Source organism: Citrus sinensis, chromosome 1 (genome assembly GCF_022201045.2).
Source record: "Citrus sinensis cultivar Valencia sweet orange chromosome 1, DVS_A1.0, whole genome shotgun sequence".
Taxonomy (NCBI): Eukaryota; Viridiplantae; Streptophyta; class Magnoliopsida; order Sapindales; family Rutaceae; genus Citrus; species Citrus sinensis.
This window is the reverse complement of record NC_068556.1, coordinates 6615058-6640832: the sequence shown is the minus strand read 5'-3', so window position 1 is coordinate 6640832 and position 25775 is coordinate 6615058. Positions and strand designations below refer to the sequence as shown.

The window sequence follows — 25775 nt, the reverse complement described above, 5'->3', positions numbered from 1 at the left end:
AATATGCATGTAAAACATTACGGCACGTGCTACTTCAAGTAAATGTTTATTTTTCCGTTCTGCAATGCCATTTTGTTAAAGGGTATTCCGACATGTAGATTGATGAAAAATGCATTTATCATTCAAAAACTCACTCAAGTGCTCATTGAAATATTCAGTTCCATTGTCAGAATGTAAAATACCAATTCTGGTTTGAAATTGATTTTCAATCATAGCGTAAAAATTTTCAAATAAATATTTTACGTCAGATTTTTTATGCATGAGATAAAACCAACATAAACGAGTATGGTCATCAATAAAAGTAACAAACCATTTTTTACCAGAACGGGTAGTGACCTTAGAAGGACCCCAAATATCACTATGAATCAAATAAAAAGGTTTGGAGGCCTGGTACTGTTTTGGAAAATAAGTAAAACGATGAAATTTTCCAAAAGTGCAACATTCGCAATAAAAAGAAGAGCAATCAATCCCTTTAAATAATTCTAGAAACAAGAATTTCAAATAAAGAAAACTAGGATGTCCTAGTCTATAGTGTCATAGCATTATTTTTTCTCGAACAGAAATTAAACTAGTACTAATAAAATGCCGAGCTTTTTTTATTACTAATAGGTACTTCATCAAAGTAGTAAAGACCTTCAATCAACCTAACACGTCCAATCATCATCCCTGAGTTCCGGCACTAAAATTTCAGGTAATCAAATCCCAACTCCCGCTTTGATTCCTTCTATTGTTTCCAATGATTCACCAATTATTCCTGATCTTGATGTCCCTATAGCTATTAGGAAAGGTGTTCGAAATTGCACCAAACATCCTATGGCAAATTATCTTTCCTATCAAAGACTATAAAAAAACCATAAAGTTTTCACATCTAGGATTTCACACTTGTTTGATCCAAGAAATGTACAGGAAGCACTGGATGACTCGAATTGGAAATTAGCAGTCATGGAATAGATGAATGCCTTGAGGAGAAGTGGTACTTGGGAGATAGTTGATCCACCCAGAGGCAAGAAAATAGTTGGGTGTAAGTGGGTGTTTAAGATAAAATGTAATGCTGATGGAAGCGTTGAGAGGTACAAGGTGAGACTGGTGGCTAAAGGCTTCACTCAGACTTATGGGATTGACTATCAGGAGACTTTTGCTCCTGTTGCTAAAATAAATTCTATCAAAATTTTATTATCTCTTGCAGTGATTTCTGATTGGCCTTGACACCAACTTTTCGTTAAAAATGCATTTCTCAATGGTGATCTTAAAGAGGAGGTGTTCATGAGTCTACCACCAGGATTTGAGAAGAGACTTGGTAGTGATAAAGTCTGCAGATTAAAAAAGTCATTATATGGTCTCAAACAGTCAGCAAGAACGTGGTTTGAACGCTTTAGAAAGGCAGTTATCAGTTATGGCTTCTTGCAGAGTCAATGAGATCACAAAATATTTTATAAACACTCAAAAGACGGTAAAATTACAATTTTGATTGTTTATGTTGATGATATCATTTTAACTGGTGATGATGAAACAGAATTAACAGCCCTCTAAGGTTGAAGAAGTAAAGGATAGGGAACAGTATCAAAAACTCGTAGGGAAGTTGATCTACTTGTCTCTTACGCGACCTGATATCGCCTTTGCAATCAGCATGGTAAGTCAGTTTATGCACTCACCAGGGGCAGAGTATTTCGAGGCAGTCTACATGATCTTAAGATATCTAAAAGGAACTCTAGGGAGAGGCCTAATGTTTTAAAAAACATGGACATCTTCAAGTTGAAGTCTACACAGATGCAAACTAGGCAAGAAATGTCACTAATAGGAGATCAACATCTGGCTACTGTTCCTTTGTTGGTGGGAACCTAGTTACATGGCGGAGTAAAAAACAGAATGTGGTAGCTAGAAGTAGTGCGGAAGCAGAATTCAGAGTTGTTGCCCATGGAATCTGCGAGGTTATGTGGATAAAAAGAATTCTGGAAGAATTGAAATTTGCTTTCTCAACTCCTATGAAAGTCTATTGTGACAACAAAATTGCTATTTCTATAGCTCATAATCCAGTTCTTCATGATCGAACAAAACATATAGAAGTGGATAAACACTTCATTAAGGAGAAACTCAATACTGGAATAATATGTATAACATATCTTCCAAAAAATGAACAATTAGCTGATGTATTAACAAAGGGATTGCACAAGAAGCAATTTGATAAGTTGACTAGCAAGCTAGCTATGAAAGATATCTTTAAACCAGCTTGAGGGGGAGTGTTGGAAATTAGGCCTTGATTTTAGCCTCAATCCTAGAGATATTTTAGGATCTGTTTCCTATATAAATGTATATGATAGCTGTAAATATAGATGATAGCTGTCAAATATTAGCTCTTAATTAGTTTCCTTTTTTGTTATAATTGCTCTATTTAAAAGGGATCCTTGTACTAATTGTCAATAAAAAGGATACTACTTTTTCCTCATAATTTCTAAGTAGGTGACAGCAAGGCAGCTAGAGAAAAATTAATATGCTTTAGTAATCTAAAAGTAAACAATCATCTAGCAAAACAATATCTAATCACTACATACCACTCAATGGGCTTCATCCTTCCTCTTTGAAGGGGGTATAACTAGACCATCAACATATATTTGACAATGTGGACAGGTGTTGTGGTGTATGAGTGGTAGGTGTATGACAGTGGAAGTGAAATACTAACTAGGCAACCCAAGAGGGGGGTGAATTGGGATTTTAAAATTATCCTAGGCAAACCACACAACAATTTAATCTAATGCCTTAATAAATTCGAAAACAATAAATTCAATAAAAGCACAATAATAAATGAGTAAGGGAAGAGAAAGCAAACTCAAGGATTTTTACGTGGTTCGGCAATCCCCGCCTACGTCCACGCCTCCAAGCACACCGGGCGTGAGGATTTCACTAAGCTAGCCTCCCAAGGCTTCAAACGCTTACAATTGACTTCCAAGGTGTCAATGGACCTTTACAACAAGAGATTATCCCCAATCTCTTAACCCAAGTGTATCCCAACACTTACAATCTTTTAACTTGATTTTACAAAAAAGATTACAAATGAATCTCTCTCACACAATGTGTTTGATCACAAGTGAAAGCTCAATGTGTGAATGAATGAGATGAATACAAAGATTTAAAGCTCAATGAAAGTTGTATTCTCTATATTTTGCACAATGATGATCGTTGGAATGCCCCTTGTTTGAATTGGATTGAGCTTATTTATAGTTGGAGCTGAAAAACTAGCCGTTATAGACTGTCGGACAGAAAACGGTTCGCCGTTAACCCTAAACGGTTAACCGTTTCGGTCGGTCAAAGTTACCGTTGGGCTAATTTTCAAATAAACGGTTAGCCGTTTAGGCTTACCCTTTCGCCGTTAATTTCCAGAGACCTGCAAAACAAATTTGGTTTAACCGTTCTTACTAAACGGTTCAAGGTTAGCAAACAGGAAATAATCGGTTAACCGTTTTCAATAAACGGTTCACCGTTAGTTTCCAGAATCATCATATTAACAATACTTTAAAGAACATGCTTTCTGGAAATTATCGGTTAGCCTTTTTAAATAAACGGTTAGCCGTTTGCTACAGTGATTGCTTTGTAATGCTTTGTTAATCCCAAAACTTTCTGAAATTATGTTATAGCCCAAAAATGCTATGACACTTTTCAAATAAGTCCTTTACCAAAATTCAAGCAATACTTGTTTATTTCAAAGTTTTCAAAATTCTTTCAATTAAACCATAAACTTTGAAAAACAACCAATTTCATAAAATCATTTTTCCATTAAGAATGAAACATTTATAATGTGAAACTAATGATTTATTTAAAAAGAATAAAAACAATCAATTTCATAAAATCATTTTTCCATTAAATACAAAACATTTATAATGTGAAAATAATGATTTATTTAAAAGAATATTAAATAATTTGAGCTTAAAAGATTAATCATTCTTAACTTTGTTTGTTATCATCAAAATCAATATTATGGAAACATATATGTTAACAGGAAGCAAAGATGGTTCCATGTGAGAACATGCCAACGTTTGTGTCCAGAATGAGCTCTTTTGGCAAAAAATATTGAAGATGCTAAATGTCCACTTAAATTTCAGCATAGCACATGTGGAAGAAGCACAAACCTGATCATCAGGCGGACAATAAGTACCATTCACAAACTTCTGACAGCAGCCAAAAGCCTATGGTTACATCCAGACAAAGAAAGTCATAAGTTATGAAGCAGCAGGCTTAACTATGTGGCCTAACTCTGGAATCAAAGATGCCCTTGATATCTGTGAAAAACAAAAAAATACACAAGAATAAGAATATAAAGAAACAATAAGAAAAATTAACTCCAGCTTAACTTTCACATATATTTAGGATAAAGAATTCATCACATCAGGAAAGTGTTAAGAGCATCAAAAATTTGTTAACAATTCTTGATATGGACATGTCAAATCTACCAAGAGTAAAAAGTGATACTTTGCATCTAATAGTAAACTGAAATTAGTTGGAACACTGAATCACCTTGTTCAAATGAGAGCTTGAATCATACCGTCTGATGGAGCATAACTTGTTTGTATGTCTGGATTCCAAGCTGAGTATGAAAGCTGTTTGACATCTAAACAAAACAGTTTGAAGATGCTTAATGTAAACTGTAGTGTTAATCTCCATTTCAATTATGCAATAACCCCAAAATTTTGAATTTATTGCTTCATATGCTTGGGACCCAAAAAAAAAGTCTTAAGCAACCTGAGTGTCAATTGCAGACTAATATACAGTAATGTCATTGATGTTTTTTTTTAAAAAAAATCAAAACTTCCTGTTATCTAATCATTATGAGAAAAAGTGCATGACAAGACAACCAGACTGATACATATAGTTGTAATTGTTAACAACAAAATATAACGAAGGATCAACTCTTAGATACTCTGTGGTTTTATCGAAATACCCGTGATGCATTAAAAGAAAAAAAAATTGATGGTCAACAAGGTCCAAAGGGGGAACATCAATGCTAATAAACAATCAAAAGACAAAGAAAAGTCAATTGAGGGTTCAAACTTGAAGATAAGAGTACCGAGGAAGAACAATCTGTTGCTCTAAACCAGGTTCAACCTTTATAGATAGAACTTATTATGGATAAGAAACAAGCTAATATACAATAAAGGAACTCAAGAACTAACGTGGATAAAAATTTACTTCCAAGACTTAAAAAAAAGAAAAAAAAGAGTAATAATGTTGAAAGTCATGAGCCACCCATGATGCTTGTGACAGTGAACGCAAGAAACACAGCAACAACTACCATCCTCGAACCCAAAAGTCGAAGAATGTGTGCATGAACTTCCTACGTGAAGTGATATCTTTTAAAAGAAAAGCAAGAGAATATAACTTTTCACGTTTGGCCCAAGGTAATTAGCATCCTAACATATCTCAACATACTTGACTTAATTATCAATAATACTACCTTCCATACAAAATAAGCAAAGAATTGTCTGCAATTACCAGGATGAAATTTCCATAGATTTCAAAAGTAAGCTTTCAAAAATTTTAAAAGTTTTATCTTCATATATCGAGCTAGCAGTCAAGATGCTATCTGACTGCTGCCTGCACCTCACCAAAATGACTTCATAAGATCTGCTAATGAATAAGAAAACAAGGGATATCAACACTATGGTGTTGATAATTTTTTGACACTGTGCTACAAGATGTACAATGAAAACTATGTAAAGATTGATTAAAGAAATACCTTCATCAGATTCTCCACCGCATGAAGGAACCTTTATGCATAGAAAACAATCAATCTTGTTATCCTCAGCTCACAAGCAGTTAAAATCTATCAGTAGCAACTAGCAATAAAGGCAGTAACTTGCAAAAGGAAGTCGAGTAGAATAGTCGAGGCTTCAAAAAATTATCCTTTAAGTTATACAATTTTTGGACCTGTAAACATAAAGAAGACACAGCAAGCTGGCTTGGGAATGAAGTTTCCAATTGCAAATGTCAGAAACTCTGATAAACTAGCAAGAGTTATAAATGGACCAACTTCAATCAGTGCATTGCTTATTTGTGTCTCCAAAAAAAAAAATTCCAACCAAATTAAAGGTTACAGGAACCACAGAATAACAAATAAAATAAAGAAACAATAAAGAAACTACATATGCAAAGAACATATATGTGCCAGCATAATTCACAAATAGCCCCTCTGCCAAAATGAAAACATAATATGAAATATAAAATGGGTGCTTCATTCACATTAAACACACTTATACAGAAACTCCTCAGACATGTTAAACGTATGACTGGAAAATGTATAATGAAGAAAAGCCAAGAAAATTTAGGGAGTTGACATGAATTTCATCCTGCGTTGGTGTTGGTAAATTTTATAAGCAATATCTATTAATGCCAATGTGTAAGTATACACAACAAGTAATAAAGTGATAAGTATTCAAGATCGTCTCCACAGGGATTGATGTTATTCAAAATGTTATAGCACTCACAATAACGCAACTCAACTTGAAACCAAAACAAACAATTGTCAAATAATTTCTATCGTAATCAGTAATTGAAATAAGAATTAAATAAGACAATACCGTAATGAAATAAACTAGCTTAACTGTGTCTAAGATTCAATTGAGAATATAGTAGTTGAATGATCAAACTCTCCTAATTGGGTAACTGTTGTTTACCAAAATAGCACCAGTTGTTACAATAAGTGCTGCAGCACTGGGCAGAATAAATCTACATCCTCAGCTATCGCATGTTGGAAATCTCATACCTGTAAATCTACTAACAATGACCAGTTGCTCATATATTTATGGTACGGCATTATAACCTGTAATCTCTCTACCCTACAAGGTGAACACCTATGTTTAGAGTGCCACAAATCTCAACTTCAAGCATTGTCCTTTTTGGATTCAAGATAACCTAATCCAGGAAACTCTACTTAAGAACAAGTAATACTCTAATAATATCCACTAAGACATGCTCTTTTGCTGCTCTATCTTAACTGAAACTATTAAATGGGTGGTCAACTGAAATAACAGTTATATTCATAAAAGCTACTAGAGTATAATGTTATAGCAATACCGTAACAACATATAAGAACAGTCAAGAACCCATTGGATTATTTGTCACTCAACTTCAAGTAAATTTAGTTCATAATCTGAATGAGAAAAGTAAACATAAACATATTGGTCTCGGAATACATCAAATCAATTAAAGAAAAAAGATAAATATATGTTGAGCACAATGAAAATCAAAGTCAAGTAATTCGGCACGATTGTCCAATGTTGCCGAAACAATACTCCTTAATTCTGATCTTCTTCTTCTTCGTTCCTTCTAATTATTCTAATGATAATTCTTTGCCGCCTTTTTATGTGGTGCACGCCTCATTTTTATATTGCAAATTAGGTTAAACCAAAGCCCATGAGCGTGCATGTGTTTAAATTAGGAAACACGCAGATCGTGATTTTCTGGCTGACTCGCGCTTAAGTTTTCTCCCGTATTGCTCGCAGATTGCTACAGCACTGGTTGCTCTAACAGCCGCCACAACACTGCTTTATTCTTGATTGTATTTTACTTCTTTTATGGCTATCTTCCTTCCTCCTCTTGCTCTTCTAATGCCTCAACATCCTCTCATGAATTTAAAACCTATAATTTAAAACCTGTTTTTAGCACAAATTACTATGCTTCAAGCAAAGCTTATTAAGACTCAACTAAAATGAATGTTTATGCAAAAGGTAATCAAAATGTAATGAAAATACTTTATTTGTTCTCTAAGTGGCGTTAATTCAAGTCTAGAATTGATGTAATAACTCTCATTTCCTAGAGTTATCACAACCCCAAACTTAAACCATTGCTTGCCCTCAAGTAATGACACATACTAACATTTCTCGCAAACAAACATGCACACAACTTTAGCTCTTTTATCAAATTTACAAGGATTCTTCCACCTTCAGATCATAACCCAATCATACAAAATGCCCATAGTAACTCAGTTCTAGACTTAAGCTTCTTTTTATCCATATTGTGTGTGTGCTCCTTCGGTTGAATTCCAGATATGCTATAACATCACCAAGGGATTGCATGAATTTCAGCAATGAGAATACTTCATTCATAAATGGGGTAACAAAACTTTCACATACTCAACTGTGACAAATTTAGAATTTTACAAACTAGGGAATATTCAACCTCATACTGTAACATTTATCTTTCATGTGAATGTCAATCAATTATAATGATGACACTCAATTACTCAACCCATGCCAGATCAGGGTTGTTGCAGCAGTAACTATGATGTAATCTTATCTAGAGGTATCTTTTACTCAAGGCTGAACATGGAGCTCATGAACAGACCTGGCTACTCAATGCCTTAGACAGAGGATTTTTTTTTAACAGTGCTACAACATTGCTCATAACTCCTGCTACCTTTGAACACAATTCTGCATATGGGGTACATACTCATATCTGGTTACTCAGCAACTTGAGCCATTGGAACAGATTGTATTTCATAGAAATCACAGTTAATCAAACTTGCTTCTCCCCCTAAACTTAGGATCTGCTCTATTCTTCTGGCTTTGCTCTGGCAGTCTCATACAATTCAACCAAAGTCTAAGTGTCAGGACAGAATTTCACTTTCATCTATAACTTATCTCTGCTTGGCATTCCTACAATACTGAATAACATTCAATTTATCTTCATTAGGTATTCAAATCCATACACAAATACTAGATAACAGAGCTTTACACCACACAAACATGAACACATGTATACAAACATAAACATATGCATTCGGAAACAACACCCCCAAACTTGAGAGATATTGTGTCCGCACAAGCATACAGAACAAAGGCACACAACTGGATAAGGATATGGAAGACCTTACGAAACTACCACACAAATTGACAAACATAAATTTTTTTTTATAATCACTGTAAGGACATAATACTCCCCTGTGGTGGGGATTGCAACTCATAACGGGATGCTATTAAATGCTTCTTGGATGCACTGCGTAGCTTATCCTTTGGTGAAGCTTGTGGTGAAGTGGCTGGCAATGTCTTTGTCTTTTTCGTTGCGGGGCTGGTGAGAGGAGTTGTAGATGGGGTTGCTGTAGCAGGGCCTTTAGAAGTACTGCCTTTTCTTTTGCTGGGAAGTCGCGGGCTGGCGCGAACAGGCTGGCTAGGAGTTTGTAGGGAGGAATTGGAGTGGATGTATCAGCTGCCTAGCGCTCAGTTATGATGGCCACAATGATGGCCAGTAGTTTCTTAGCTTGTTCTGGTGTAAGCGTAACTTTGGCTGCTGCAGCAGCTAGCTCGGCATCAACTTGCTCCAATTCATCTGCAGAGTTAGGAGGTGTTGCCATTTTAGCTTTACTCTTGTCATTTCCTTGCCTACAAAGACTGGAAGAGACGGTTTATCTTCAAAGTCTTCCTCCTCCTCTTCTTGAATAATGTGCTGCTTTCTAGTTTTGGACTGAGTTGGGATGGTTGGTTCTTCACATTTTTTCTCCGAATTGTCCTCTGCCTCTGAGGGTGAGCTATCAGTCTCAGACTTGTCACCTTCGTCCTCAGGTGGGTCAGATGATTCAGCATCTTCTGATTCGACTTCTGCTGGTTCATCTGTAGCAGTGGCTTCTTCACTGGCTGCTGCTGGAACACTTGTGGTGTTGGTATCAAACTTGTACTGCTATAGCAGTGAATCAGGGAAGTTCCGGTGAGTGCGTTTCATGTACAGAGCAAATTGGTGTAGTTGGTTATCCAGGTGCTGTTGATAACTCCAAAATTGACCATTTTCCCTCTGCTAAGCTTCCACACATTGAGTGATACTGGTGCTGAGTGCCTGGATGGTCTGTTCTAAGCCAATAGCTCGTCTTGCTCCTGTCACAGCAGCTGGTTTAGTGGTTGTTCTAGCACTCTCACCTGCAACTCTCTCAATTGTACGTGCCGTAAAGGCACCATCATTCTTAACATGGTCATCTCTGTCGTCAAGACGAACACCTGAAACTACACAAATGCTGGTGACAAGTGCAGGAAATAGCAAGGCAGCAGTTCGGTGAGTCTTGATTGCATACTCTCGGATTTCTTGTGCAATAATGCTTCCCACATCAATGGGAAGCCCTCGAACAAGGACATATAACAAAACTAATCTCTCTTGTGAAACTGTGGTAGTGTGAGTGGTGGGCATAAGCCTAGATTTCAAAAATTTCACCCACACCTTAGCAATAGGTTTCAAATCTATCCTATTAACTACACGTCTTTCCTCGTTAGCCCATGATGCCCCTTCGATGGTAAGAGTTGTGAAAATGGTGGTCCACTTTTTCGGGGTCAATTTATCATGCAACTTGGCATACTCACACTTAATTTCAACAGGTAAATTATAAAAAGCATTTATAAGTCGGGAATCTAATGGAACAAGAGTGTTTCTTACCCAAATGTGATGCTGATCAGGGCTTACCAAATTGGCGTAAAACTCTTTGACTACTTGAAGCACAGGATCACGAGGATGATTGCAAAAGTCTAACCATCCTCGCTTTGCTGCAGCATTATGAATTGTTTGTACAATTCCAGAGACTTGATCTGGGAATTGAAACCCTTTTTCTTCCAGAATCTTACGCGGCTCTATGAATTCTTCATATTTTTCTTCGGCGTGGTAGCTCTGGAAGCGTGACGGATCTTTAAGGCGGCTGGCTGTTTTCTTGTATCTCGGCATTGCTGTAGCAGTAACAAATTGAAGCTACTTTTCTTGAGAGTAAAAAGAGAAAAACAATTTAAGGATTGTTAGAGTTGTCTTTGCGAAGGAGATGGGGAATAGTGGCGTAGAGCCCTAAACACAATGACTTCTTTTTATAATGGATTTTAATTTGAAGATAAATACGGTAACTAGAGATAATTGAAGGAATAAAATATTTGAATTAAATGTCCATATCCCCAAAATTATCGTTCAGTGAAATTAAAGCTTTAATTTCAGGGATTTTTTTCCTCAATTTTCTATCCATATCCATGCATCCATCTGTCACGGTTTTATCTCCAACGGTAAGTGAAAGGCTCCAGCTTTTAATTTACTGTAACGGTAAAATTAGTTGCTGCAGCACCCATTTGCTTGTTTTGACAATGGATACATACTCTATACTAAAGCTTCTGACACGTGGCTTACCCCTGCATTCTGCCATCATACACTCTCACTTGTCAATATGGAATTCAATTGTCACACTAACTTCAAAATAAAATTAATTCGAAAATTATTAAGAGAAATAAATAGATAAAATTAAAGCAAAAATAAAGAATGTAATAATGTAAAAGCATAAAAATAAATGGCTAATCATAGAAAAACAAAATTAAATAAGATGGTAAAGAGGGGTAGTTGTCTACAAAACCAACGGATATTAGAATTGGTTTGAAGCGGTTGTCTCCCCAATAGGTTGCCTCCCATGGAGTGCTTGATTTAAGGTCCTTCAGCCTGACCTTATTTCATTGCTCAATAGTTGGGTTCTTGAAGGAGTAACACCTCCTTGGAACAATCTGCCGCTGGATGTATGTAGTGCTTAACCCTGTGTCCATTAACCTTAAATTCTTGACCTGTTTGTTTATCTAAAAGATCAACAGCTCCATGGGGATAAACTTTGAGCAGCTTAAATGGGCCAGACCATCGTGACTTGAGCTTTCCCGGAAATAATCTTAGTCTTGTGTTGTGGAGCAATACTAATTGTCCAGGGCTAAATTACCTGCGTTGAATATGCTTGTCGTGCCAGTGTTTTGTCCTTTCTTTATAAATTCTTGCATTTTCATATGAAAATAGTCGTAGTTCATCAAGCTCATAAAGCTGAAGCTTTCTTTACTCTGTTGTAGCATGAATATCCCAATTTAATTTCTTCAGTGCCCAATGTGCTTTATGCTCTAGCTCTAGTAGAAATGACAAGCCTTTCCATAAATAATTCGGTAAGGGGACATGCCGAGTGGAGTTTTGTACGCTGTTCTGTAGGCCCATAGAGAATCATATAAGTGTAAAGGTCAATCCTTCCTTGTTGGGTTCACCACTTTTTCTAAGATCTTTTTTATCTCTCTGTTGGACACTTCAGCCTGACCATTAGATTGTGGGTGATATGTTGTAGCTACCTTGTGTCTGACTCCATATTTTACCATTGCTGCAGCAAATACTTTGTTGCAAAAATATGTTCCCTCGTTACTAATAATTGCTCTAGGAGTGCCAAATCTGGAAAAAATATTTTTCTGCAGAAAAGCCACTACTGCTTTAGCATCATTGGTAGGTAATGCTACAGCTTCTACCCACTTGGAGACATAATCCACAGCAACAAGGATATATAAGTTCCCAAAGGATGGGGGAAAAGGTCCTATGAAATCTATTCCCCAAACATAAAAAACTTCCACTTCCAGTATGTTGGTCAATGGCATCTCATGTCTGCTAGTTATGTTCCATGTCCTTTGACACCTGTCACAACATTTAACAAACTCATAAGCATGTTTAAAAATAGTTGGCCAGTAGTAACCTGGTTGCAATACTTTAGCAGTTGTTCTGTGACCACCAAAATGTCCTCCATATGCTGCAGCATGACATGACTCCAGTATATGGGGAATCTCTCCTTCTGCAGCACATCTTCGTATTACTTGGTCTGGGCACAACTTATATAAATGTGGGTCATCCCATTAGTAACTTCTAACATTATGAAGAAATTTCTTTTTCTCTTGAAACTTCAGCTCGGGTGGTAACAATTCACTTACTAAATAGTTAGCAAAATCTGCATACCATGGAGATTCTGACTGCTGCAGCATTTGTGCTTGCTGTGCCACCAACAGCTGTTCATCAGGAAAAGTTTCAGTAATGTCTTTTCTTGTCAATGTGCTTGTGTCTACTTCCAATCTTGACAGGTGATCTGCTATTTAATTCTCAGTCCCCTTTCTATCTTTAATTTCCAGATCAAATTCTTGTAACAATAAGATCCATCTTATTAATCTTGGCTTGGCATCTTTCTTTGAAATTAAGTATTTGATGGCTGCATGGTCTGTATATACAGTCACTCTAGTGCCCACTAAGTAGGCTCTGAATTTGTCAAAAACAAATACTACTGCTAGCAATTCTTTCTCTGTAGTGGTGTAATTGATTTGAGTTTGAGTAAGAGTTTTGCTTGCATAGTATATAGAGTGAAAAACCTTATCTCTTCTTTGCCCTAATACTGCTCCCCCAGAATGGTCACTAGCATCACACATTAATTCAAATGGTAAAGTCCAGTCTGGAGATATGATTACTGGAGCAGTGATCAGAGCTTTCTTTAATTCTCCAAATGCTTGATGACATTCTTTGTCAAAGTAAAATGGTTTATCATGTTCTAACAATGAGCATAATGGTTTAGCCACCTTGAAAAAATCCTTAATGAATCTTCTGTAAAATCCAGCATGACCCAAACAACTCATTATACCCTTTACTGAAGTTGGAGGTGGCAGTTATCTATTACCTCTATCTTGGCTTTGTCTACCTCAATGTCATCCTTGGATACCTTGTGACCCAACATTATTCCTTCTTGCACCATGAAATGGCATTTTTCCGAATTGAGTACTAAGTTGGTCATCTCACATCTTTTAAGAACTTCTTCCAAGTTGTGCAAACCATCATTGTATGTTTCTCTAAACATTGAGAAGTCATTCATGAAAACTTCTAAAGTCTACTCTACCATGTCAGAAAATATAAACATCATGCATCTCTGAAAAGTTGTTGGAGCATTGCATAACCCAAAAGGTATTCTTCTAAAGGCAAATGTGCCATAAGGACAAGTAAATGTTGTATTTTCCTAATCTTCTGGAGCTATAGCAATCTGGTTGTAGCCTAAATACCCATCTAAGAAACAATAATAATGTTTTCCAGCAAGTCTGTCCAACATCTGATCTATGAATAGAAGTGGGAAATGGTCTTTCTTTGTGGCTTTGTTGAGCTTCATGTAATCCATACATACTCTCCATCCAGTTACTGTCCTTATAGGAATAAGTTCATTCTTCTCATTAGCTATTACTGCTATCCCTCCCTTCTTTGGAACACATTGAACTGGGCTCACCCATGAACTGTCTGATATTGGATATATGATTCCAGCATCTAACCATTTGATGATTTTCTTCTTCACCACTTCTTTCATGATATGGTTCAACATTCTCTGGTGCTCAACTGAATTGCTGGAGCAATCTTCTAGCAAGATTTTATGCATGTAAATTGATGGGCTTATCCCCTTTATATCTGCCATGGTCCATCCAATTGCTCTTTTGTATTTTCCAAGCAAATCTACTAAACTCTGTTCTTGACCTGCATCCAAAGTAGAAGAGATGATTACAGGGAGTGTGTTATTTTGACCAAGATAAACATATTTTAAATGTGAAGGTAACAGTTTTAATTCAAGACTAAGAGGTAATTCAATAGATGGTAAAGTTATTTTTACTTCCCTGTCTGAAAGATTCAGATGCTCAATGAACCGGGTGTGCCTATCAGATTGCTTTTCTTCTATCCAATCTGTCTGAATTGCCGCAACATTTTCCTTTTCTACATCATCAAAGGTATTGACTCTGTCAAATGCTTTACTGCAGCATCTATCCATTCTATCTGCTACAACAAAATCCACTACACTTAGGAAATTACAGTCTTCTACTTCATCAGGGTTTCTCATAGCCTTTAGTACATTAAATGTGACTTGCTAATCATTCACTCTCATGGTGAGCTCTCATTTCTGAACATCTATCAAAGTCTTTTCAGTTGCTAGAAAAGGCCTTCCAAGTATAATGGGTACCTCTTTATCAGCTTCAAAATCCAGTACAATGAAATCCACTAGAAAGATGAATTTATCAACCTTCACCAGTACATCCTCTATTTTTCCTTCAGGGTATGCATGAGATCTGTCAGCCAATTGTAGAGTGACTGTTGTTGGTCTGCATTCCTCTACTCCAAGCTGTTTAAATACAGATAATGGCATCAAATTAATGCTAGCTCCCAGGTCACAGAGTGCTCTGCCAGCATACCTAGTTCCTATAGAACATGGTATTATGAAACTTCCTAGATCTTTTACTTTTGCTGGAATTTTATTTTGGAGCATATGACTGCTTTCCTGTGTTAAAGCAACAGTTTCAAACTCTCCTAGCCTTCTTTTTCTTGCCAAGATGTCCTTTAGAAATTTTACATAATTTGGCATTTGCTCCAAATCTTCCACAAAAGGTATGTTTATGTGTAATTGCTTCAGCACTTCCAGAAATTTGTTGAACTGCTTGTCCTGTTTTTGTTTCTGGAACATTTGTGGGAAAGGTGGTGGATGTCTAAATTGCTGGTTAGATTCAGGAGGTACCAAACTTTGTTTGTTTAGGTTGGTGCAGTCTGTGGCTACTGGTGTTGTAACTTCTTTTTCAGTATGTTCTAGTTGAATTTCTTCTGCAGTTACTGTAGCTGGGCCCATGTAATCAGTGTCTTGATGGGGAATTTACTGTAACAGGCTTCTCTTTTGAGTTGGTTTTTGTGCTGAATTGCATTCTATCCCATTTTTTGTCACCTCAACTGGTATATCAACATTCTTTCCAGATCTCAAATTAATTACTTTGCAGTGTTCTTTGCTCTCTCTCTTAGGATCTTCTGTATTGCTAGGCAGGCTTCCTTGAGTTCTGCTGCTGATTGCTGTGGCTAGTTATCCCATTTGATTCTCTAGGTTTCTCAAGGATACAGTTTGACTCTACACAATTGCTTCATTCTTTGCAATATACTCCTTAATCAGTGTTTCCAATGAAGTGATTGAATCCTGATTGATTTGCTTTTGCCCTTGACTCTGCTGATGAAAACCAGGTGGCTGTGTGTTTCTATTCTGTCCATTGAATGCTAGAGCATTTCGATTCTGATTGCTCCATGAGAAATTTGGGTGTTACTTCCAGCCAGGGTTGTAAATATTTGAATATGGGTTGTTCTGAGGTTGTCGATTGAAATTACCCACATAGTTTACTGAAGCTAGATTTCCTGGACAGTTATCAAAGTCATGTTCCTCACCACAGTATACACAAGAGAGTGCAGTAATTTGCTTTACTGTTGCTGGAGCAAATCTCATGGCTTTTACCATATTAGTCAATGAAGTAACTTGTGCTGATAAAGCTGTAATTGCATTAATGTTATGTACCCCTGCTGATCCTCTTGCTGATGGTTGCCTGACTGAAGGCCACTGGTAATTATTATTGGCAATTCTTTCCAGAATTTCATAAGCTTCAGTGTAAGATTTGGATAACAGAGCTCCATTTGCTGAGGCATCCACCATAGAAAGTTTCTAATTGAATGCAACAAGGAATACCGTGATGAGGACATCTTCTGAGCAATTCCTTGAACATTTCCCAAGCCTCGTACAAACTCTCATCTTCAAGTTGATGAAAAGAAGTAATCTCATTCCGCAACTTTGCATTTTTTGTTGGTGGGAAATATTTCATTAGGAATTTATCAGCCAATTCATTCCATGTAGTGATGGAATCATATAGTAATGAATTTAACCATGCTCTTGCTCGATCTCTTAAGGAATAAGGAAAGAGCCTTAGCCTTAAGGCATCTTGTGTTGCTCCAGCAATTTTGAAGCATCACTTACTTCCAAGAACAATTTAAGATGGAGATGAGGATCTTTATTTGGCAATCCATTGAATTGCCCAACTGTTTGCAATATTTGAAACATCACTGGCTTTAACTCAAAATTTACAGCGTTTACTTCAGGTCTGATGATGCCAGGATGTACAACTTGAGGAGTTAGCACAGTATAATCTCTTATGGCTCTGTCTCTGTCATCAGCCATGTAAATAATATTGTTGTTGCCTGGCTGTCTCCCGTTAGCATGTTCATTATGTTCTTCTTGAATGTTGACTGGTTGTAAGGGCCTGTGAGGGTTCAAATTTCCCTCATCCTGTAAATTATTCATGCCTGAAACAGTCTTTGAATTTCTTTGTTCTCTTTGCAATCTCCTGACAGTCCTTTCAATCTCAGGATCGAATTGGAATACCACAGATCCGTCCTTGCGCATGCACGTACTGATCTGCCAATCAATAGAATGAATCAAGTCAAATTTGGCACTATCACGATTTACTTCACACTTCAAAAATAAACAATCAATCCCTGGCAACGGTGCCAAAAACTTGGTAAATTTTATAAGCAATATCTATCAATGCCAATGTGCAAGTATACACAACAAGTAATAAAGTGATAAGTATTCAAGATCGTCTCCACAGTGATTGATGTTATTCAAAATGTTATAGCACTCACAATAACGCAACTCAACTTGAAACCAAAACAAACAATTGTCAAATAATTTCTATCGTAATCAGTAATTGAAATAAGAATTAAATAAGACAATACTGTAATGAAATAAACTAGCTTAATTGTGTCTAAGATTCAATTGAGAATATAGTAGTTGAATGATCAAACTCTCCTAATGGGGTAACTGTTATTTACCAAAATAGCACCAGTTGTTACAATAAGTGCTGCAGCACTGGGCAGAATAAATCTACATCCTCAACTATCGCATGTTGGAAATCTCACACCTTTAAATCTACTAACAATGACCAGTTGCTCATATATTTATGGTACGGCATTATAACCTGTAATCTCTCTACCCTACAAGGTGAACACCTATGTCTAGAGTGCCACAAATCTCAACTTCAAGCATTGTCCTTTTTGGATTCAAGATAACCTAATCCAGGAAACTCGACTTAAAAACAAGTAATACTCTAATAATATCCGCTAAGACATGCCTTTTTACTGGTCTATCTTAACTGAAACTATTAAATGGGTAGTCAACCGAAATAACAGTTATATTCATAAAAACTACTAGAGTATAATGCTATAACAATACCGTAACAACATATAAGAATAGTCAAGAACCCATTGGATTATTTGTCACTCAACTACAAGTAAATTTAGTTCATAATCTGAATGAGAAAAGTAAACATAAACATATTGGTCTCGGAATACAGCAAATCAATTAAAGGAAAAAGATAAATATATATTGAGCACAATGAACATCAAAGTCAAGTAATTATGCACGATTGTCCAATGTTGCCGAAACAACACTCTTTAATTCTGATCTTCTTCTTCTTCGTTCCTTCTAATTATTCTAATGATAATTCCTTGCCGCCTTTCTATGTGGTGCACACCTCCTTTTTATATTGCAAATTAGGTTAAACCAAAGCCCATGAGCGTGCATGTGCTTAAATTAAGAAACACACATATCACGATTTTATGGCTGACTCGCGCTTAAGTTTTCTCCCGCATTGCTCACAGATTGCTACAGCACTAGTTGCTCTAACAGCCGCCACAACACTGCTTTATTCTCGATTGTATTTTACTTCTTTTATGGCCATCTTCCTTCCTCCTCTTGCTCTTCTAATGCCTCAACATCCTCTCATGAATTTAAAACCTATAATTTAAAACCTGTTTTTAGCACAAATTACTATGCTTCAAGCAAAACTTATTAAGACTCAACTAAAATGAATGTTTATGCAAAAGGTAATCAAAATGTAATGAAAACACTTTATTTGTTCTCTAAATGGCCTTAATTCAAGTCCAGAATTGATGTAATAACTCTCATTTCCTAGAGTTATCAGTTGGCAAGCCCAAGATGAATGTAGGACACAACTCCCCCCACAAACAACATCAAGAAAGCAATAGAATTCAAAGAAAATTAAAGAATGAACTTACAGCTAAGACATGGAAAGGAATAACTCCCATTCTGATCAATGTAGATTTAACTCCAGAGGCACTGAAAAATCCAACAGATCCAGAGTACAGAAAACATGATGAGTATAACTCTAGGAAGGTCCAGTAACACCTATAGACCAAAATTGTAAGTCGCATTGATTAATAGCACACCTATTTTTGTCAAATAGATATCAAGGTCTCAAGAAGCATAAGATATACCTCTACTGAGCATGAACTTACATAATACAACTTCATATGAAGATAAACTCAAGCAAGAGGACCTTAATAAAACTCGGTATTTATCACATAAAAAAATAACCCATGAAACACCTCAGTATAAATTACAAACAAACACAGAAAATCCATATAAAATAAAAATAAAAGGTAGGTTACAACTTAAAGCCAAATAAAATCATACCTTGGATGCAATGTAGAAAGAAGATAAATGAGGTGTGTCTCCAAGTGCCCCAGAAATGTAGGCAAACATCACAAGACAACTTGCCTGAGATGCCGATGGCTAAATGGAGAAACCAACGAAAAGACCAATCAAATCATTAATAAGACCACATGATACAAATTGTTCTCAAGAGGAAGTTGGCCAATGTGAAGAGCTATTCTCAGTGACTTACTACTATGGTGACGACATCTGCAGTACTTTCTCTTTTCAGCTCTTCCTCAATTGAAGTTTGTGATGAAAACGAAAGAGTAAGATTGCTAGACCGAACCATTAGTAGCAGCTACTCCTATCAATTTTAATTTTTTGGAAATTTACTTTCCAACCAACCATCAAAAGTTGTGTAATATATATGAAATACAAATTACAACTGCCAAAACAAACAAATGCAACCATGCTCTAACGTAGCCAAACAATTCCTTTAAAATGGTCTATTTTAACTAAATGAATCTCCAAAGTTGCATGAAAGAGATAATCATCCCACTATACATATGTCCATACCTTAAAAATGCAGGCCATCTGATATTTCAATTATAGTTGTTGAACCATCATCATGAGAAAACACACTTAGAGATTAGATAAAAATCGATAGAAAACACCAACAATATTCTCTGAGCATGCAAGATCTTTTATGCCATTGGCAAACCACTACCACACAGTGAGAAAGCCTTTGATATACTCAAAACTTAGACAAGCATGTGCTTCCTCATCTATGTGCTACTTTGAGATTGAACAACAAAACAAATACACTAAACACATATCACCTTATCCCACTCAAAGGAATTGTCCAACTTTTGAAGGAGTTCATGCGCAGATACATTTTTTCAGTGATACATGAAATTTAGAAGTCCAAAGAAAAAATTCAAATACCACTAAACAAACAATTCTGCCAAACCTTGCCAACTAAATGAAAGCCTTTTCCCAAGCCAAAGTTTTTCTTTTCTCCTCACTTGTTTCATCAATTACATTATTGACTGGACATGTGATAATAGAGGCAGAAGCCTAAAATCGAAACACATCAACGGTTAGGATACAATCAGCTTTCAAACAAAGGGATAAAAGTATTACCTCAAAATAATCGCTCCTAGAAAATCCTAATAAGACAGTGTTTGGATCGAGTGGAGCCGTAAAAGCACTCAAACATGCGTCTGAAGAGGCATAATCCTGAAATTGGAACACACAGGGAATTAAAAAGTCAACATGTAAATAACAGTCCTAGACATACCTTAGTAGCTGTCGTGTAACAGTAACTAGATTTATAACTATCGATAATTTAGGGATTCTTAACTATTTTCTTGTTATTTGAATAAAATAGGAAAATATCATAAATCAGGAAAGTAGATACACTCTGATTTTATGGTCCTAAAAATTAGCCCTAGAATTGCTCTCTAGTTTTCCTATTTATTTCTACAGATCACTGTGTTTTGAATAATAAGGAAAAGTTCTATAGCTTTGTCTCTCTGTTTTTTCCTTTTTTCCTACATGGTATCAGAGCTTTAGGGTTCGGCCATGAATTACAAAGCAGCCATAGTTGGCTCTAATTTGACTTCCTCTAATGCCAATAGCACTGTGACATCCTCTGAAGGGATTTCCCAGCCATCCCCAATTGTGCCTGTTAGTGAAAACACTTTACAAATAACCATTCACAAGTTAAATGGTAAAAATTATTTAGAGTGGTCGTAGTCTGTGCGTTTGGTGATTGATGGCAAAGGCAAACTCAGATATTTAAATGGAGAAATTCAACCTCCAACTGCTGGTGACCCAAAATTCCTACAGTGGCGATCAGAAAATTCAATGGTTTCCGCTTGGCTTATTAATTCCATGGAACCTACTTTGGGAAAGCCGTTCATGTTTCTGCCAATTGTTCGTGATGTCTGGGAGGCTGTTAGAGAGACATACTCTGACCTAGAGAATCATTTTCAATTATATGAAATTAACACTCGGATGTGGCGGACACAACAAGGTGATAGAGATGTAACTGCATATTATAATGACATGATGATTTTGTGGTAGGAATTGGATATGTTTGAAGTTGAGGTATGGGAGAGTCCAAATGATAGTGCTCGATACAAGAAAAAAGTTGAGCAAAGTCGAGTGTTCGTATTTTTGGCAGGACTAAATACAGACCTTGATGAGGTTCGAGGACGAGTTTTGGGGCGAAAACCTCTGCCCTTTATTAGAAAAGTTTTTTCAGAGGTTTGTCACGATGAAGCTCGGAGACATGTGATGTTAAAGCGAGTAGAGGAACCAAAGATTGATCTTGATGGTTCAGCCCTTGTAGCTCGTGGTAATGAGCAATAAAGAGATAGACGATGAGGCAAACAAAGGCCATGGTGTGATCATTGTCGGAAACCGTGGCATACACAAGAAAATTGTTGAAAACTCCATGGAAAACCTGCAAATTGGAAGAAGAAATTAGGTGACGATGCTCGGCCAGCAGGAGATACTCGTGCTTTCTAGGTTAGCACCACTAATCCAGAGCAGCAGTCATCCTCAAAATCTCTTCCTTTTACTAAGGAACAAATGGAGCACCTGTACAAGATGTTTTAATCCCAATCCGTAGGAAATTCTAGTTCATCTTATTCTTTAGCCCAATCATGTAATTCTTTCACCACAGCCTTTACCTGTATCAATCCAAACACCTCCTGGATATTAGATTCTGGAGCAACTGATCATATGATTGGGTCCTCACAGTTCTTTTCTTCTTATTCACCTTGTACAGGCAATCAAAAGGTCAAAATAACATATGGTTCCTTTGCAACTGTTGCGGGGAAAGGAAAAATTATTATTTCTCCTCTTCTTACTTTGAAAGATGTCCTTCATGTTCCTCATTTGTCCTATAATCTCTTGTCAGTCAGTAAATTAACTCGTGATCATAACTGTCAAATTAATTTTTGGTCTTCTCATTGTAAATTTCAGGTTTTAACCTCGGGGAAGACGATTGAGGATGCTAGGCAAGATGGTGGCCTCTACCTCTTTAATAATGGTTCGAACTTTGGAAGGCAAGACCAACAGACTTGTTTTAATTCTATTTCTATTTCCAGTAACAATGAGACTATGTTATGGCATTTTCAGTTAGGACATCCAAGTTTTCAATATTTAAAGCAGTTATTACCCAAATTATTCATGAATAAAAATGCTTTCAATTTTCGATGCGAAGTTTGTGAATTAGCTAAACACCATCGTGCTGTTTTTCTGCCACAACCATACCAAAAATCAAAACCATTTACTATAATTCACAGTGATGTATGGGGCCCTTCTAGAGTGGCAACCTTTTCTGAAAAAGGCTGGTTTATTACATTTATTGATGATCATACTAGAGTTACGTGGGTATTTCTGCTCAAAGATAAATCTGATGCTGAAAGTGTGTTTAAAAAATTTTATACTATGGTACAAACACAATTTCAGACTCAGATTAAGATTTTTCGAAGTGATAATGGCAAAGAGTTTTTTAATCAAGTGTTAGGGAATTTTTTTGATGAGAAAGGAATTATACATCAAAGTTCTTGTAGCAATACTCCACAATAAAATGGAGTGGCTGAAAGGAAGAATAAGCATCTCTTTAAAGTTGATAGGGCCTTGAGCTTCACAACTAAAGTTCCAAAGTATCTTTGGGGAGAAGCTGTTTTGACAGCCACATTTTTTATAAATAGAATGCCTACAAGAACTTTGGGGTTTAAGACACCAATAAATCTTTTTAATGAATGTTTTCCAGCTTCAAGGTTAATAACAAGTATTCCATTAAAAATTTTTGGCAGTATTGCTCTTGTTCATAACCATGACTCTAGAAGAACAAAATTCGATCTAAAGGTACATAAATGCATTTTTGTAGGCTATCCTACAAATCAAAAAGGTTATAAATGCTTTGATCAAGTTTTGAAAAAAAAATGTTTGTTTCTATGGATGTCACTTTCTTCGAAGGACAATCATACTCTCACAATTTTCATTTTCAGGGGGAGAAAAACAATAGTGAAAATGATATGTGCTTAAATGATTCTGACTTAAACATTGAATTTGATTGTATTAATAATGATGTTTTGCCTAAAGAAAATGAGAAAAGGAATCCAAATGAATTAACTGTTGAAAATTCTGAACAACCTCCGTTAATGCCATCACATAACCAAAATTCTGGAATGTTAGAGATGTGCACAAAACAGTATAAAGGTCTTGTGTATTCAAAAGAGTACCAAGAACAAAAAAGGAAGAGGAACATTGTCCTACAGCATCACCAAGAATCTGACCAGAGGTTAGATCATGAAAATTCTAACAAGAATCCTACAGGTAATTTTGAGTTAAATTCCTCAAATCAAAAAGATCTTCCTATTGCTCTTAGGAAAGGTGTTAGGTCTTGTACTAAACATCCTTTATCCAACTTTATTTCTTATAACAATGTGACCCTTCCTTTCGTGCCTTTATTTCACAAGTCTCTAGTGTGGTTATTCCAAATAATGTACAGGAAGCTCTAAAGGTTCCTGAATGGAGGGAGGCTATTTTTGAGGAGATGAGAGCTCTGGAGAAGAATGCTACTTGGGGAAAAGTCGATCTACCACAAGGAAAAGTTGTTGTTGGTTGTAAATGGGTATTCACTGTGAAATATAACTCTGATGGGTCCTTAGAACGATACAAGGCTCGACTGGTAGCAAAAAGCTATACACAAACTTATGGAATAGATTATTCTGAGACTTTCTCTCCAGTGGCTAAACTAAACATTGTTTGTGTTCTTTTGTCAATTGCAGCAAATCTTGATTCGTCTCTAAATCAGTTAGATGTAAAGAATGCTTTCATCAATGGTGATCTTGAAGAGGAAGTCTACATGGAGCCTCCACCGGGTTTTACTGAGAAGTTTTGATCCAAAGTATGTAGACTTAAAAGATCATTATTGGTCTTAAGCAGTCACCTAGAGCCTGGTTTGAAAGGTTTACAAAGTTTGTGAAGAGCCAGGGCTATAGTCAATGACAGGCATATCATACTCTCTTTACAAAAGTCTCCACCAAAGACAAGCTCTCGGTTTTAATCGTTTATGTAGATGATATAATTATGATAGGAGATGATACAGAAGAAATGAGCCGATTAAAGCAGTGTTTAGTTAAGGAGTTTGAGATAAAGGATTTGGGGCAATTAAGATATTTCTTGGGAATGGAAATTGCGAGATCAAAAAAAGGTATAGTGGTGTCACAAAGAAAGTATACCTTGGATCTCTTGAAAGAAACTAGTATGAGTGGGTGTAAGCCAGCTGATACTCCAATTGAAGCAAATGTGAAGCTTGAAGAAGTGAAAGGAGGAGTTCATGTGGATGCTGGCAGATATCAAAGGTTAGTTGGGAAGTTGATTTATTTGTCTCATACTCGACCTGATATAGCTTTTGCTGTAAGTGTGGTAAGTCAATTTATGCATTCTCCTTGTGAGGAACATTTTGAAGCTGTGTTTCGAATTCTTCGTTATTTGAAAGCAACTCCGAGGAAAGGTCTGTTTTGTGGTAAAAATCAGCAAAGAGGAATTGAAGTTTATACCGATATAGATTGGGCATGTTCAATCACTGACAGAAGATCAACATTCGGATAATGCACTTTTATATGGGGTAATCTAGTTACTTGGAGGAGCAAAAAGCAAAGTGTTGTTGCTAGAAGTAGTGCAGAAGCTGAATTTCGCTCAATGGCTCAAGGAGAGTGTGAAGTACTTTGGTTAAAACGGGTTCTAGAAGAACTTAAACAGCCATTTAGTCTCCCTATGAGGCTATACTGTGATAATAAATTAGCTATTAGTATAGCTCATAATCCGGTGTTACATGACAGGACAAAGCATGTTGAGATTGATAGACATTTTATAAAAGAGAAGCTTGACAAAGGGATAATTTGTACTCCTTTTGTTCCCACTGTGAAGCAGTTTGCAGATGTCTTCACCAAGAGCTTGATGAGACAGCCATTTGAACTTCAAGTTAGCAAGTTGGGCATGATTGATATCTTTGCGCCAACTTGAGGGGGAGTGTCGATAATTTAGGGATTCTTAGCTATTTTCTTGTTATTTGAATAAAATAGGAAAATACCATAAATCATGAAAGTAGATACACTCTGATTTTATGGTCCTAAAAATTAGCCCTAAAATTGCTCTCTAATTTTCCTATTTATTTCTACCGATCACTGTGTTTTGAATAATAAGGAAAAGTTCTATAGCTTTGTCTCTCTGTTTTTTCCTTTTTTCCTACAATAACTGAAAACAATAATCAGCATGTCCAATTCCTCCAAGGGAATCGTAATTTCAGGGTCCTTTTCGAAACACTACCAGAAAAGGTGAAGAATACGAAAACGACAAAGTTAACACTTGGAAAGTGTACAATATATTTTTGTATATTTGCATCATCGTGGTGAATCTAAGCATACAATTAAAGATAAAAATATGTCCCATTAAAAAATGATAAGCATAGTACCTCAGCCTCTCCAAGAAGTAAGGCCTTCCCCCAAAATACTCTGTTGGCTCTAATAGAATCTAAACACATCATACAACATATATCGGTAGACACCTCAGCATCAAATCCATGGAAATGCAGGAAAATATTAAAAGGCCTGCAGAAAACATTAAATGCTCGATTCTAGGCAAAACACTTGACAAACATGAATTTAAACTCCGAATAGAAAGCAAATCCCCAAGCATTAGA

At 36.3% G+C, this 25775-nt stretch overlaps 2 protein-coding genes and 1 non-coding gene across 3 annotated transcripts; 1 reads left to right on the top strand and 2 right to left on the bottom strand.

The window, feature by feature from the left end:
- Positions 1-11981: 11981 nt before the first annotated feature.
- Positions 11982-13633, bottom strand: LOC112497966 (uncharacterized). Its single transcript, XM_025097838.1, has 4 exons — positions 13442-13633; positions 13140-13343; positions 12736-12785; positions 11982-12420 (listed from the first exon to the last, which is right to left on the bottom strand). Exons 1-4 carry the CDS (start codon positions 13631-13633, stop codon positions 11982-11984), a joined length of 885 nt encoding a protein of 294 aa, XP_024953606.1.
- Positions 13634-14689: 1056 nt separating this feature from the next.
- Positions 14690-15412, bottom strand: LOC107176669 (uncharacterized). Its single transcript, XM_015529486.1, has one exon. The coding sequence runs from the start codon at positions 15410-15412 to the stop codon at positions 14690-14692; it is 723 nt and encodes a 240-aa protein (XP_015384972.1).
- Positions 15413-16281: 869 nt separating this feature from the next.
- LOC112498036 (small nucleolar RNA R71) lies at positions 16282-16389 on the top strand. Its single transcript, XR_003065121.1, has one exon. It is a non-coding gene; the product is annotated as a small nucleolar RNA R71 (small nucleolar RNA).
- Positions 16390-25775: the final 9386 nt, after the last annotated feature.